This window comes from Ostreococcus tauri (genome assembly GCF_000214015.3).
Source record: "Ostreococcus tauri WGS project CAID00000000 data, contig chromosome 10, whole genome shotgun sequence".
Taxonomy (NCBI): Eukaryota; Viridiplantae; Chlorophyta; class Mamiellophyceae; order Mamiellales; family Bathycoccaceae; genus Ostreococcus; species Ostreococcus tauri.
In genome coordinates this window covers 1-15,163 of record NC_014435.2, presented here as the reverse complement: position 1 = coordinate 15,163, position 15,163 = coordinate 1, and the positions used below count along the sequence as shown (strand labels likewise).

Here is a 15,163-nt window from a genome sequence, read left to right as displayed (position 1 = left end):
CCTTTGCGTTTCGTTTCTTTGTAGTGAATTGCAACTTTGTATGTTTTGTGTACCAGTGCCGCTACCTACCGTAACATAAACAAGGCTAAATTTTACAGTGCCCACGGAAATAAGGCGCGCTCGCATTCTCACACTCGCGCCAACCGAGATCCATGGCATTCAGTACGTCCTTTGGCAACGGATCGGTGCGCTTTGCGGAGGCGACGTTTGATTCAAGCTGTGAGACACTCGACGCGCCAATAATGACGGCGTCTCCCTTTGCACCGTCCAGCTCGCTGTGGTTGTAAAGCCATCGTAGCGACGCGTCAGCTGCGTTGATGTTGTGTTTCGAACAGGCCTCCACGATGTTATCCACGGCTGTATGATAGCATTCGAGCCAAAACCTTGACGTATACATGTCGTTTCCATCGAAGCGTCCACCAGTCACTGTCGAGACGTCTCGCGTCTTGTACTTCCCAGTGAGCAAACCTCCACAAAGTGGATTATAAGCTGCGAATCGCATGCCGGTAGCGCGAAGCGCGGGTAACAATTCGAACTCGACGTTTCGCGTCAACGCATTGTACATACCTTGGTAAATAGTTGGCGCCTTCCAGCCATTCCGTTCACAAATTCGATGTGCCTCAACCGTTTCCCACGCCGAAAAATTCGACAAACCGATCTCTTCAAACAATCCACTTGTGCGCATCTGCTCGCATTCACCAAGAACATCCTCGAGTCTGGTATCCGCGTCCGGCGCGTGAAGGTATAGAACTCGAATTTTCACTCCATCACCGAGAGACGCTGTGCTGCTCTCAACTTGGCTTCGCAACTCGGTTGGTGCAAGCCCGCCGCGTCCCGCCTGCGGGGTCATCACGCCTCCGGGCCAAGGATTCGCCTTAGTATCCACGCGAACAGCGGCGTTGAGCGCCGGATCACTCGCCAAGGCGCGACCGATGATCCTCTCCGTCTCTCCGCCCGCGTACGCCAGAGCCGTGTCCACTTCATGAAAGCCTTCCGCCGCGAACGCTCGCATCATCTGAGTCGACGCCTCGTCGTCGCACGTACTGCTCGAGTACCTCCACCCGAACGTCATCGTGCCGAGGATCGTTCCCACGCGCACGCGCGTCGAGGATTCTTCCGTGACTACAGCGCTCGACGTGGCCGACGTCGACATCATTTTTGTCGTACGCGCTCTGCTCCTCAGAGAAGCGCGGCCCGACACGGTACCGGTCGTCGTTCGTAACGCCACGAACGCGGTCGCACGGAGCATCGTTCACCGCGAGCGGCCAGACGCGCGTCGACAATCGCGACCTGCTCGCAAAGGGACGAGTGGCGCAACACCGAGTGGTAATACTGTGTGTTACACAAGCTGCTTCGTCCAGTCTACTGGATCATACATCTTCAAGAAGGCATCCAACTCCGCTCGCAAGACATTGGGCGCGAGCGGTCGTTGCTTCGCATCCGTCAGATGTTCGGGCAAGTCTAAAAGCCCAATGAGTACGTTTCGGCAGAAGTTACGATTCCACTTGCTTTCGTCGTCTATGACGTGGACATAGCCGCCGCGCATTCCAAACTCGACGTGTACATACGCGAAATTCGCTGGTATCGTACCTCTCAGTCCTTTCGGCGGCGCCGTTGACAAACATGTCTTCGCGTGATGCGTCGACCACTCCGACTCACACTCGAGAAGCTCTTTACGAAAGTACATCCTGGCCTTCTCGCTCAACTCTTGCGGTATCGGCACGCATTCGACGACGCAGTGGCGTCCACCCAGACCTAGATTTATCGCGGTCTCTATGAAGCAGCACTCCTTGCCCTCTTGCGCAAACATTCTCACTAAACACTTTTTGAAATTTCTCATCTCTTCCCACACGTCTTCGTCCGTTTGTCTGGACGATTGGACGTGATTCATTGGCGCAATGACGCAGTGTCCCACTACGAGTCGGCCTTGCGGTGGAAGCATGAGGTACGCCATGTTTCCGTACGCCACGTGTAAGTGCTTGGGCCTATCAGGTGCATCAATGCAATATGTGCATTTGTGTTGCACAGCTTGAGTTCTTCTCCATTCCTGACTAGCCTTTTCTTTTGCGCGCGCTTGTTGGCGCGCTCCAGACATCTTCTTCTCCCGACTCTCGTACATCTCCAAGCCTCCATCGTGATCGTACTCGTCGTCCACGTCCAGCTCCTTGCCGCGATACCTCTTGTTTCGAGCGATGTTATCGGCTACATTCACGTCGATATCCGCAGTTCCGCCATACTTTTGCTCCTTGACCAAATCCGTGAGCGACTTGTCATCGTCGGCAAAGTACCGCGTCCGAGTGCCGTCTTCAAATCTCTGTGTGACCCTCGGTGCTTTCCTCACTTGACCCTCCGCAACTCGCACGCCACCCTTGATCGTGGTGTCTCGTCCGAACGCGCCCGGCGCCGCGCGTCCGTCCGCAGTGACCATCGGGAGAATTTCATCTGACACCGAGCCAGCGCTCGCGAGTGCTTGCGGTGCTTTACTGCTATTACCGCCAAACAGTCGAGCGCGTAAAGCGGCTGCGGCTGACATATTTGTTGACAAAACGTTCTGAGCGGAGTTTCTTGCTTTGGGGACCGCGTGTAGCGTTTGAACATCGTTGCACGTCGTCACGGGTCGAGGCGCTCTCGCGTCGTCGTCGTCATCGACGTTCATCTCCCCATTCTCAAATTTATCCATGAACGACCCATCCGAGGCAAAGTTGTTGCTCTTCGTGAGCGCGGACTGTATAATTGCTCGGTCATCCTCTCGCAGCCCGGTGCCTTCACGACGTCTTCGTGGACCGAAAGAATCTGGCGCTCGCATTCCGTCACCACTGGTTCCGTCAGCACTGCGCCCAACTCGCGCTCGGCTCTTACGAGCATGTATGTGCGCCTTGCCGTGCGCCGCGTTCTCGCCGATACCAGCGACCAGCTCGTTCACCGAGCCCCAATGTTCGCTAACGACTTCGTTGATGTTCTTTCCCTCTGCAGCGGCGCGCTCCTGCGCGCGTCGAAGCGCTTTGAGTCGCCAACTGGACCCACCGTCTCCGACCACGCTCGTGGACACAGATGGAGCGGGTGAAGCATCGCCCGCCTCGCCTCGCATGTGCGGGTTCAGTTCTCTCGATGAGACTATCTCCCTTCGCCGGTCTTCCTCCGCTTTGCGCGCTGCCTCCCTTCCTCGTGAATCGTCTCCCTTCGAGCTCGGTTTCGCAGCGAGCGCCGCCGAGAAGAAATCAGATTGCGCTTCGTGCGGCTCGTCGTTCGTCGTCGTTTTGGCGCGCGCTCCCTCGCGAACTCGCTCCTCGGCATCACGCGCTGGTGCCTCGCTCTCGTCCCTCTTCTCACCGTCGCGTCGTCGACGTTTGTGCGACTTTCCGAGCCTGTCATCGTCGCGCTTTCGATCCTTCTTTCGCTCGCGTCGCTCGTCCGTGAACGAGAGACCGGCGAGCATGGAGCGACGCCCTGGCTCGAAGTGTCGCGTGTCGCAGTGTCGCGTGTCGCACTCGAGTCGATCGAATCGATGCTCGTTTTCGCTTTCGAGTCGCCTCTCGCGTCATCACTTGCCGACGCCGTGGAGCGACTCGTCGTCGTCGTCGACGACGGTGACGACGATGATGTTTGGCATCGACGCTGACGTCGCGCGCATCGTCTCGATCGCGCTCGCGCTCGTCGCCGCGTACGCTCTCACGCGCTTCATGGCGTCAACGAGCATCAAAGCGGAGAGAAGAGCCGAGGAAGAACGACAGAAACTGGAGCGATACCGGGCACAGCGCCAGCGAGCGTTAGAGAGAAGAGAAGAGGAACTTCGCGCGGCGTCATTCGAGCGCGAGAACGGGAAAGACACGACAGATCGCGAGACGGCACTGGAAAAGAAACTCGCCGAACTGGACGCAAAGGCCGCACGCCTCGGCGTATTGGCGACGCGCGGTCGCCAACTTGGAAGTTCGTCCACCAGATCGGAGTGGAACCCCCTCACGGGCTCGGGATCGAGCTCGGGCTACAGACCGCAGCGCCGAGCGCCTCCAGGAGGTGGATGAGGACGTTAAGGGCGCTCTGCGCGTCTCGCTCGTACCTGTTACGACGACGCGCGCGTCCTGAACCCACACGTTGGAGAGAGTTTCGTCTTCGAAAAGTACAAACGTGCGCGCGTGACACCGCGGCGGGAACGGTCTCGATGAAGACTACCGCCACGGTCGATTTGAGCACCTTTGTCGACGTCTCGCGTCTCACCTACTTTGCGACTGTAAAAATGTGTGTAGTAGTAAAAGCTTGTGACTCAGAAACGCCAAGTGGCTTTTTCGCGTCCCCCGCACAGTGGGGCCGTTGTCGTGCGCGGTGCAATGCCACGCGACGACGTGTACCGCCCGCCGAGGACTGTAACCCCGGCGGGGGTGTTCGTCCTGATGTTTGCTCGCGCCGCACGTCGAGGCGGCTTCACCGCGAGAGCGGTGGCGAGACGACTCGGGACGATCTTACGATTGACATTTCGTTTGGGAAAGTTTTCCACACTCCTCTGGGTATTCAAACTTCTCGGTCTCATCGCGTACTCCTTGATCCTGGCACCGGCGTTCTTACGCGTCGCTTGGAGGTGTGTGACATCGAGGAACATCGAACTCGGCGTCGTTTACGGGGATGCGCCGAGAAACGCGCTGGATCTGTACTTTCCAGACGACGGCGACGAAGCGAGAAGACAGAGGAGAGAGGCAATCGGTAGGGGATCAGTTTCGGACGCGCGCTCGAGCCCCAAATCTTCACCGCACGAGGCAGAAGCGCCGGCCGCGCGACCTGTGGTGATTTTCATTACGGGAGGGATGTGGATAATCGGTTACAAGGCGTGGGGGGCGCTGCTCGCCCAGCGTTTGTCGAGACGAGGGTGCATTGTTGCTTCATTAGATTACAGAAACTTTCCGCAGGGAACGATCGGAGACATGATCGCGGACGTTGGATGCGGAATTGGTTGGGTGCTTGATCGAATCGAGGCGCTGGGAGGTGATGGGCGAAAAGTCGTGGTGATTGGCCAGTCGGCTGGCGCACACATCGCGGCGACGTGCCTGCTTCGACAGGCTGGATGGGCGCAATCCAAGGCGCATTTCCCGAATGGTTGGTCGCCTGGAGCAATCTCGAGGTTCATCGGTATTTCTGGCCTGTACGCACCGGATGATGAGGCGCTCGTCGAGCACGTTCATCGCCAAGGGTTGTACAAGAACGTGTTCTGGTCCATCATGGAGGCGGGCTTTTCTGGTGCGCGCGCATCGGAAGCGTTACCACGAGCTTCGCCCGTGACCATCTTGCGCGAGCATGAGGTGCGAGAGAACGTTCGAATCATACCTCCCGTGATGCTTTGTCACGGTGAGTCAGACAAATCGGCCCCACCCGGGCAGAGTAGAATTTTTGCCTCGGCGTTGCGAAGCGTTGGCGTCGCCGTGGATGAGCGATATTATGTGGGCAAAACGCACACAGATCCGTTCGTGACGGACCCAATTTTGGGTGAAGACGTGCTCCTCGATGATATTACTAACTGCATCTTCGGTAGACGTCTACCGCCGTTCGACGAACGACCGCTGGTGCCTCGCTTCCTCGTAGAATTTGCTAGACTTGTCGTTCCGTTTTAGTACTACACTATCACTAGTTTGATCCGGCCTTCTTTCCGCTCAAAAACGCTTTCAACATGCGCTTGAATACTCGACAATCGCTTGAACACGTGTCGGATAACAAAAATGACACCCATGCTAGTTTTTCCTCCTGCGTCGCCTTTTTGCGTGGGAACGCGTCTTGTTCGTCGCCAAGCGCGCGTACCAACATGTCCGTGAATCGTTCCGTTCCGAAAGTGTTCCACACGAGATGAAGCGCCGCAGCGATATCGGATATCATACTCGGGGCAAGAGCACCATTGCCGCCCTCTAAAATTGCACGCACGAGTGTCGCACCGGCGCCTGACTCGATTTCAGCCATGATAGCGGCAACAAGCAGTTGAGACTGCGCACCAGAATTCCACGCGCATACGCCACGTTTCCTCGTGCTCTCGCCTGACACTTCCGCGGCAACCCTTCCCATGCCAGAGTTCATCGCGTTCCGCGATTTCTCGAGGTTCACTGAGGTAGAAGCGTGTGCGTCAAGCATCACTGGCGAACGCAACAAATCCGTCGCGAGTAAGAGCGCAGCCACCGCGGATTCGTCGGAGACGCTGTGCAGGGATTCTTTGCACACGCGCATCATCGTTTGCACGTGCGGTATCAGAGCGATGCACCCACTCCTCACCGCCGCTCGAGCGAGCGCGTATAAACTGATCCACGCATCGGGATCCTGCAGCGAGGTGGGCAACGCGCTTGCCAACAGCTCACAAATCACGTGTCCGACTGAAGCAAACCGTGCCTGATCACCGTGAATCACAATGGCACAGCCTCGGTCACCGTAAAGTTCTAATACGAGCGTAAGCGCATCCAAGTAGCACGCACCAAGAGTCGATGGACTTCGGCTGTACGCTTCGACACACAGCCGCAAGGTCGTCTCCAACAACCCCTCAACGTTGTTAGAAAGTTCCACGAGAGCCTTCATTACCCAACCAATTTTGAAGCGCTGTTCTATCATTTGTGGATCAATCAGAATCAAAGTCGTTCGCTCGACGGCATCGACTGCGCCAACCACCAAACGGGCCATACTTGTGCTCAAAGCATTATTCATGTGCCCGTACGCTCTTTTGATTGCCCGGAGAACGATGTCTAGATCTACCAAACGCTGAACGTACTCGTCGCTGGATTTCGACGCGTCGCTCAAGCACGAATTCAATGCTCCAACGACAGGCTCCGCCAACATAGAACACGCGTTTTCCGTAGCTTCTTGCGTATCGCAAGCGGTATAAAATGTGAGACAACGAAGAAGAATTGTCGACTCCCTCTCTTGTCCGAGTTCCAACGAAGTCGACGGCGACGGCGTTGGTCCGCCGCTGCGGTGTATTTCAGCAAGCATAGTGGGGACATCTGTGGAACTCAGCGTCTTCGTAGCGGTGCTTTGTTCGGAAAGACGCATTAATGCTACCGCTGCACCGCGCGCGACAGTGTGCTCAGGGCACCTCATGCACTGAACTAGCGTATGCGCGACGTGAAGTAGTGACGACTCCGCAAGGTTTGTCGCCATCGAGCTTGCCATGCCAGCCAAAACCCAACACGTCGATTCCATGACTGTCCTTGGGACTGCTGCGCCGTGCGACAACAGCGCACATAGATGGTTTATCAAGTTCGCGAAGGATAACTGTTGTGACCCAGCTTGAATTGATTTGAATGATTTCGCCAGAGCAAGGAGCACGTATAAACGCGCGTTGATCATTCGCCAATCTGCCGCGTGCATTTCAGAGCTAAACCGCGCGTTGAAATCATCCAGAATATCTACAATGGCCACGACCGAGACGACGTCTCGCAGGCACTCGCTTATCTCATCTTTCTTCTGATCATCCTGCAACTCATGGCGTGGCACAGAGCGCACGTATGCAACGGCTGCGTGCACGCATCTCGCGGCAATTGGACGAAGCGATTCAACGAATTCATCCGACATGAATGACTTTGCTAGCTTGCCCCACGGCTCGAGCGCGGAAGAGATCGAAACGCCCATAGAAAGTGCGTCCGATAAACCATCCAAGGCGAACATCAATACCTCTCGATCGATGTCCACGGCGATTGAGGTCTTCTGTCTGCCCTGCTGCGCCACTGATCCGTTCTTTTTCTGCTCTCTCTGAAGCCTCTTGAACTCGGCGTACTTATGATACGTTCGATCCCCTGACGCATTCGGTCCGGTCGCGAGTGGATTCTTCGTTGAGTCCTTTTGGTCGCGCAACGCCTTAGACGCAACACACGACAGGATGTCCGCAATCAACACTCGCGTCTCCTCAGACTTGTCAGATCCGACGACTTCACCGCGCAGCATAGTCATCGCAGACGCTAGCATCTCGCGGAGACTCCGATCTGTCGTCCAAACACACTGTTCCAGAGACGCACGAGCCGCGCCGGCGGCGCTTTGCTTCATGGAAGAACTACAGTCTTCGGAGCAGGTGACGTGCAGCGCGCCTTCAACAATGACTCGAGGAAACGCACGAGTGACATCCGCGATGTCCGCCCATGCCTCGAGCGCGTCCATAATATGCTTTTGAAGAGATGCGTCTCCAGCAGTGGCGTTTGCAAGCTGCTGTAATAAATTCATGACGTCGCCGCCAGTAGACTTCAAGCCAGAAATCACCTCTTCTCGGCGCATTGGATGGATACTCAAATCACGCGACGTCGCCTCTTGAGGAACGACGGCTAAAAACGAACACAGACACAACAGTTTTGCCGCATCAGGGACGCTTGTATCGCTCGTAAAGGCTTCGATAATGTCTCGTACGACGTTGTCTGCTTTCCAGGTCGGCATCTTACAGCCGAGCGCTGACAGCGACAGCGTCAGCATCGTCACGGTGCTTTTCGCGTCCACGGCACTGGAATCGCCCGAACACGCGATCTGTGCGAAGCGTTTCGTCAGCGTGAGCAATCGTTCGCGCAGTTGTACCCACTCGCTCTCCGTGAACGCGGCGTGCGAGGCCTGCGTCTTTTCCTCCTTGTGCACGCATCTTCTGAGTAACTCGTGGAGCGTCCTCGCGCAGAAGAAGGCTTCGATCGCGCGCGCGTCGGCGCTCTCCAAGATGTGCAAGACGATCACCCACGCTTGGTCGCTTTTTGAGAACGCCCTGAGCTCGGCCTCGGCGTCCGCCCGCGCTCGAGGGTCGTGATTCTCGAAGAGCGCGGCGATGCGACGTCGGACGTCTCGCTCGAGCGCGTCGCGGTGCGCGAGTTCCATCGTCATCGCGCGATCGCTCACGCGTGCTCGCGCATCGTCCTCCCGTCGTCACGCGCGCGATCGTTCGCGCGATGACGCGCGTACGCGTCGGTGACGCGTCGACGGCGACGCGACGCGAGACTTTCGTCGTCGTCGTGCACCCTCGGGTGGTGTTTCATTTCAGATGAGTGTTCCCATCGATCTCTCGAGAGACGAGACTGCGAGACACAGACGGTTCGGTTCGGTGCGTCGACCGGGCGACCGGGAGCGAGGGACCGCGTCCGCAGCGCGCGGCGGTGCGACGACGCCGAATGCCCAAGCGAACGCGAGCGACGACGGGGAAGACGTCTTCGGACGAACGATCGCTCGAGCCGTTCCCTCGGGGGGGCGCGCGAGACGTGGACGCGGACGAGGATGCGTTTCCGAGAGGCGGCGGCGGCGGCGACGATGATGGCGACGCCGAGCGAAGCGAGAGAGGACAAAAACGTCGAGCGCGGGGAAGCGGAGGGGTAGATGGGGACGATGATAACGTCGGAGACGATTTTGACGACGATCCGTTCGCCTCCATCGCGCGCGCGGCGAGAGGGGCGAGTTCGAGGTCGTCCGGAGCGGGTGGCGGGCAAAGTACGTCGAGACGCTCAAGTACAAATCGTTGCGATCGGGCGTAAAGCTCTTGGGCGTCGTCTCGGAGGTGACCGCGAGAGGTCTGGTGATGAGTCTACCCGACGGTCTTCGAGGGACGGTCGCGCGCGCGGAGGCTTCCGACGTCTTCCGCGGAGCGACGAGGAGTGCTGGAGCTGAATCGGCTGACGACGAATCGGAATCATCGGATGACGAGTTCGAAGGGGAAGAGGAGACGATCAGTTTGGAATCGCTGTATGAACCCGGTCAGGTGCTTCGCTGCGTGGTGCTAAGCCTGGACAAGGGGAAAACGGGCGGTAAGCGCATCGAGTTATCATTACGTTTGGAAAACGTTTGCGCAGGCATTGGCAAGGATAGTCTCGTCGAGGGATCCGTCGCACCGGCGATGGTGAAGAGCATTGAAGATCATGGATACATTTTGGATTTTGGCATAGCGGGAACGAGCGGGTTTTTGCCGAAGAAGAGTGTTGCTAACGACCTGACGATTCGACGAGGGAAAATTTTGGACGTCGTAATCACCGCGACTCCCACTGGAAATAAGGGATACTTCACGGTGACGAGCGATCAGAAGAGAGTCACAAGTTCAGTTTCTCACGAAACGTCTGCGACAAATGTGTCGACGCTTCTCCCAGGCATGCTCGTGAACTCACGCGTGAAGCAAGTCCTTGCGGACGGAATATTGTGCAGTTTCATGACTTTCTTTTCAGGCACTGTGGATTGCTTTCAAACGGGCTCGGTTGCCACGACAAAGGGCGTAGCGTCAGCCTTCAAGGTTGGTCAACGTATGCGCGCACGTGTGATTTTCGTAGATGCTGTTGCAAAGCGCGTTTGCTTGACGCTCTTGCCACACTTACTTGAGCATACGTCGATCACACTTCCAAAGCTCGGTAAAGTCTTTCAAACGGCGACTATCGCAAGAGTTGACGCCGGCCAGGGCGTTGCACTGAGCGTGTCTGACGGCGATGATCACATCGCGGCTTATGCGCACGTTTCTCAACTCTCTGATGAACGTGTGGAAAAGGTTGAGAAGAAGTTTAAAATTGGACGCTCGGTCAATGTCCGGGTCATCGGTCATCGGCTAATGGATGGTATCGTGAGTGTGAGTCTAAAGTCGTCTGTGATGGCTCAACCATTCTTTTCACTCGAAGAGCTCACTCCCGGTATGTTGGTCAACGGTGAAGTTGTCGCAGTCGAGCATTACGGAGCTATAGTAAAGCTCGCTGAAGGAATTAAAGCGCTGTGTCCTCCGCTTCACGTCTCTGACATTGTCGGTAGAACGACGTCGTCGAAGGTCAGTCCGGGGGCTAAACTTAAATTTAGAGTGCTGAACGTCGACAAAAATAGCCGACGGGCGACAGTGTCGCACAAACGGACGCTCATTAAGTCGGAGTTGCCTGTGATTGCGTCGCTCGAGGACGCCCTCCCGGGTGCTGTGACGCATGGCGTCGTCACCGGTGTCAACGAGTACGGTGTATTTATCTCTCTGTATGGCGATTTGAGAGGTTTGGCGAATGTGAATGATTTAGGTTTACTTAGTGACCAGAAACCAAGCGACGCGTTTGGAGTCGGACAGGTTGTTCGCGTCACTATTGTGTCAGCCGATGCTTCTGGCAGACTACGATTATCTCTTGCGGCTGGTGTGGCGTTGGAGGCCAAGACCCCCGGCTTGATGATAAACGCATCTGCGGCTGATTTAACCCCTGGTATTATCGTTGAAACGGCGGTGGTCACTCACGTCTCCGCGCAAACTGGGAACGTAGAGGTTGTTTTTACCGCTGAAAAAGGCAACGTACCAGGGATTATAGCTCTCGCGCACCTGTCAGATCATCCTTTGACAGCAACAGGCTTGAGTTCCGTTCTGAATCCTGGCGACAAGATCGGTCCTCTTGTTGTGCTTGAAGGCAAGCCTACGCGGGCGGTATTGTCTCGCAAGCTTTCTCTTGTTGAAAGTAGTCAGAATTCGAAACTTCCTGCTTCCGCCGAGGAGGCGACGCCCGGGTCGGTGTTTCCTGGGTACGTAGCATCTGCTACTTCGGCGGGTGTTTTTGTGCGCTTTTTGGGCAAACTTACAGGGCTAGCACCGCCATCGCAGCTCGTGGATGGCGTCTCCGCGGACATTCATGACATGTTCCCGGTTGGGAAGACAGTGAACGCTTTAGTGCTTGCCGTCGACACATCTACGTCGCCTCCGAGATTGTCGCTTTCGCTTAAGTTGTCAGCGACGTCGTCTCCTCTGAGCGATGCGCCATTGATACGATCGTTCTTCAACGACATAGAGCTTTTGGACGAACGAGTCGCTAATGCTGATGACGTCGGCATCTCACCAGAGACAGCCAAATCTCTCCAACCTGGTACCTGGATGGACGTCACTGTGAATGAAACCAAGGAATACGGTGTGCTCATGGATATGGCAATCGATTCCAACGCAGTCGGTCTCGTTACTCCTCATCAGCTACCAGAAAGTGTTGAATTTGAATCAGGCGATGCGGTAAAATGTTACGTGTTGGATGTGAGCCGGCGAGAGGGCGTTGTTGACATGGGCATGCGTTCTGGTTTAGAACGCTTCAAGCGTAACAAAACAGCATCTGGCAAGAGCCTTAAAAGACTCAAAGTTGGTGACGAAGTGACCGCAGATGTCGAGCTCGTCAAGGCTGAGTATGCTGTTTTCTCTTTACCGGATCATAGTGGACTTATCGGATACGCATCAGTTCACCATCTCAATCGATCTTACGAGGATGCTACGCAACGCTTTACTCCAGCTCAACGGGTGAAAGCAATCGTCGCACAGTTACCCGACGGTGCAAACGGTCGCCTTCTCCTTACGGTACCCGTTACTATTAGTTCGTCGGGCGGTAAGATAGCTGCCGGGACGCTCGTCAAAGGCGTCGTATCGGAAATTCAGCCACTTCAAGCCTTGGTCGCGTTACCAAACAACGCTCGAGGTAGATTGTACATTAGCGAGTTCGATCTCACTGAGGAGAAACCGCTCGCTTCCGTATCCGTCGGTAGCACGATCGAAGCTACTGTATTAGGTCTCGCTGGTGAGCGTGGAGGATTGCTGGATTTATCAGTCCACCGAAAGAGTGCGTTCAGTCTCGATGGCGTATCCGTTGGCGACTCGTTGAACGCCTACGTACTTTCGATCACTCAGGATGGACTCAAAGTTACCGTTGCGCCGGGAGTGACGTCTTTCATTCCAAAGATTGAAACGTCCGACAAGGCATCCGAGCTCAGTGAAAGTCTAGAGACGAGATTCGTCATCGGTCAGCGAGTACGCGCCACTGCTGTTGACATCAAGTTGAACAAGAGGCGAATCGATCTTACGCTTCGAACGGAAAGTGTTTTCGGATCGAACAAAGTGTGTGTGGGCGCGAAATTGCATGGTATCGTCACTCGCGTGGTTAAACATGCTGGTGTCATGGTTCAGATTGGGTCGCACTCGTTTGGTAGAATACATCTCACAGATTTATCAGATGAACTCAAGGAAGAGCCGAGTGCAAGCTACGCTGCTGGCGCAGTCGTCCAAGTGCGTGTGTTGAATGTATCGCCGAGCGGCGAGATTGATTTATCGACTCGTGCTTCGCGAATGTCGAGTAAAACGATCTTGCCCGAAGATGCCGAAGTACAAGACGTGGCGAATCTCGTACCAGGTCAACGCATCAAGGGCTATGTCAAGGCTACGACAAAGAAAGGCTGTTTTGTCGCTCTTTCTCGCAGCATCGATGCCATGTGCAAGCTTTCAAATCTGGCGGATGACTTCATAGCCGACCCGATCGCATCTTTCCCGCCTGGGAAGCTCGTGCAAGGTCGAATCGTGAGCGCCGACGCGGCGAAAGGGCGAGTTGAAATCTCTCTTCGTGAACGGGAAAACAGCTCTCAGGGGAACGCGGATGTTTCAGGCGTTGACGTGGGATCTGTGATGATGGGGACGGTACGTCGCGTGCAGCCTTATGGTGTCTTCATCGGTCTAGATGGAACGAAACTATCTGGGCTCTGTCACATCTCAATGTTTGCCGACGCACGTATCAACGATGACTTGTCTTTGCACGTTCGCCAGGGCGAGCGAGTGCGAGTAAAAGTGCTGGAGATCAATGCGGAGACAAAAAAAATATCACTCGGTTGTAAGGCTTCATTATTTGAAGACGACGACAAAAATGACGAAGACGAAGACCATGAAATGGAAGACGCACAAAATCCGACGCTGGATCCATTGATGGACGTGGATGGAGAGAGCGATGACGACGATGACGACGATGACGACGATGATGATAATGAAGATGACAGCGACGAGGAGCTTGATGGCGACAGTGAAGAAGAACACGACGATGAAGAGAATGGTAATAGTGAAGAGGACGAGGGGTTGATTGCAAAAAGCGACGAGGAAATCGACGAGGAAATCGACGAGGAAAGCGACGAGGATGTCGAAGACGATACCAGTGAGTCTGACGACGCGGCTGGCGACATGTCCGCCTCGGATGCAAATGACTCTGATGGCGAAGCCTCCGATTCTGAAGACGAACCGATCGGGAAGGACTTATCTTTCGATTGGGGCGCTACGGAAAACGAAATACGGCCGGTGAATGTCGATTCCGATAATCCAGACGATGCGAAGCCGCTTTCCAAGCGTGAAAAGAAACGCTTGAAGGAAGCTAAAGAACTCGAGATCTTGCAGAAGGAACAAGCACTCAGAGACGGGGATGCCGTTCCTGAATCCGCTATGGAATTTGAAAAGCTCCTCATCGCTTCACCGAGGTCTTCGTTTCTGTGGGTGAGATATATGGCGTTCCACGTCAGCTGCGGAGCATACGCTGAAGCCAGAGAAGTTGCCGAGCGCGCAATCGTAGCGATACCGGCCTCAGAGGAGACCGAACGCATGAATATTTGGGCGGCGTATCTCAATCTTGAGAACAAGTATGGAACTCCGACACCAGAAGAAGCGGTGAAAAAGCTTTTCACTCGCGCGGTCCAGCTTTCCAATGCAAAGCACTTGCATATGACGCTCATATCAATGTACGAACGAAACGGGCAACAACAGTCGCTCGAAGACGCTCTCAAGAAGGCGGCAAAGAAGTTTTCGTATAGCACTAAAGTCTGGCTAGCGTACATAAGAGCCGCAGTCTTGAAGGGTAACTCCGAGTGGGCGCGGCAGTTGCTCGATAGGGCGACGCAAGCGCTGCCGAAACACAAGCACATCAAAATCTTGATGCGAACTGCTCTCTTCGAAATGAAAGAGGGCAACCCCGAAAGAGGGAGAACGATGTTTGAGGGGATATTGCGAAACTACCCGCGTCGCACCGATATTTGGTCGGTATACATTGATCAGGAAATCAAACAGGGCGATGTTCTGCGCATCCGTGCCTTGTTTGAGAGAGCGACGCACCTTGATCTCAACGCGAAGAGCATGAAGTTTTTGTTCAAGCGCTACTTAGATTTCGAACGCTCGGAGGGCGATGACGAGCGCATAGCACACGTAAAACAGCGTGCGATGGAGTACGTATCGAACAAGTTTGGCTAAAATTTCGGCCTTTGTAACCTTAAGTCGGGAAACTTCCGCTTTGAAGCGCGCGGTGACGATCACGCGCGCCGTCGGAGACGATCTTTTTGGGTTTAGGGTTTAGGGTTTAGGGTTTAGGGTTTAGGGTTTAGGGTTTAGGGTTTAGGGTTTAGGGTTTAGGGTTTAGGGTTTAGGGTTTAGGGTTTAGGGTTTAGGGTTTAGGGTTTAGGGTTTAGGGTTTAG

The 15,163-nt window shown here is 55.2% G+C and overlaps 5 protein-coding genes across 5 annotated transcripts; 2 read left to right on the top strand and 3 right to left on the bottom strand.

Annotated features, from left to right (window-relative positions):
• Nucleotides 1–85: 85 nt before the first annotated feature.
• On the bottom strand, nucleotides 86–1,153 carry OT_ostta10g00050 (NADP-dependent oxidoreductase domain; the record flags this gene model as incomplete). The annotated part of the gene is made up of 1 exon (XM_003081392.2): nucleotides 86–1,153. One exon carries the CDS (start codon nucleotides 1,151–1,153, stop codon nucleotides 86–88), a length of 1,068 nt encoding a protein of 355 aa, XP_003081440.2.
• Nucleotides 1,154–1,339: 186 nt separating this feature from the next.
• OT_ostta10g00040 (Cwf19-like protein, C-terminal domain-2) lies at nucleotides 1,340–3,436 on the bottom strand (the record flags this gene model as incomplete). Its single annotated transcript, XM_022983084.1, has 1 exon — nucleotides 1,340–3,436. One exon carries the CDS (start codon nucleotides 3,434–3,436, stop codon nucleotides 1,340–1,342), a length of 2,097 nt encoding a protein of 698 aa, XP_022839727.1.
• Nucleotides 3,437–4,325: 889 nt separating this feature from the next.
• OT_ostta10g00030 (Alpha/beta hydrolase fold-3) lies at nucleotides 4,326–5,597 on the top strand (the record flags this gene model as incomplete). The annotated part of the gene is made up of 1 exon (XM_003081390.2): nucleotides 4,326–5,597. The coding sequence occupies one exon, from the start codon at nucleotides 4,326–4,328 to the stop codon at nucleotides 5,595–5,597; it is 1,272 nt and encodes a 423-aa protein (XP_003081438.2).
• A 13-nt stretch (nucleotides 5,598–5,610) lies between these two features.
• OT_ostta10g00020 (Armadillo-type fold) lies at nucleotides 5,611–8,811 on the bottom strand (the record flags this gene model as incomplete). The annotated part of the gene is made up of 1 exon (XM_003081389.2): nucleotides 5,611–8,811. One exon carries the CDS (start codon nucleotides 8,809–8,811, stop codon nucleotides 5,611–5,613), a length of 3,201 nt encoding a protein of 1,066 aa, XP_003081437.2.
• A 423-nt stretch (nucleotides 8,812–9,234) lies between these two features.
• On the top strand, nucleotides 9,235–14,941 carry OT_ostta10g00010 (Suppressor of forked; the record flags this gene model as incomplete). The annotated part of the gene is made up of 2 exons (XM_022983083.1): nucleotides 9,235–9,275; nucleotides 9,370–14,941. 2 exons carry the CDS (start codon nucleotides 9,235–9,237, stop codon nucleotides 14,939–14,941), a joined length of 5,613 nt encoding a protein of 1,870 aa, XP_022839726.1.
• Between the last annotated feature and the right edge of the window lie 222 nt (nucleotides 14,942–15,163).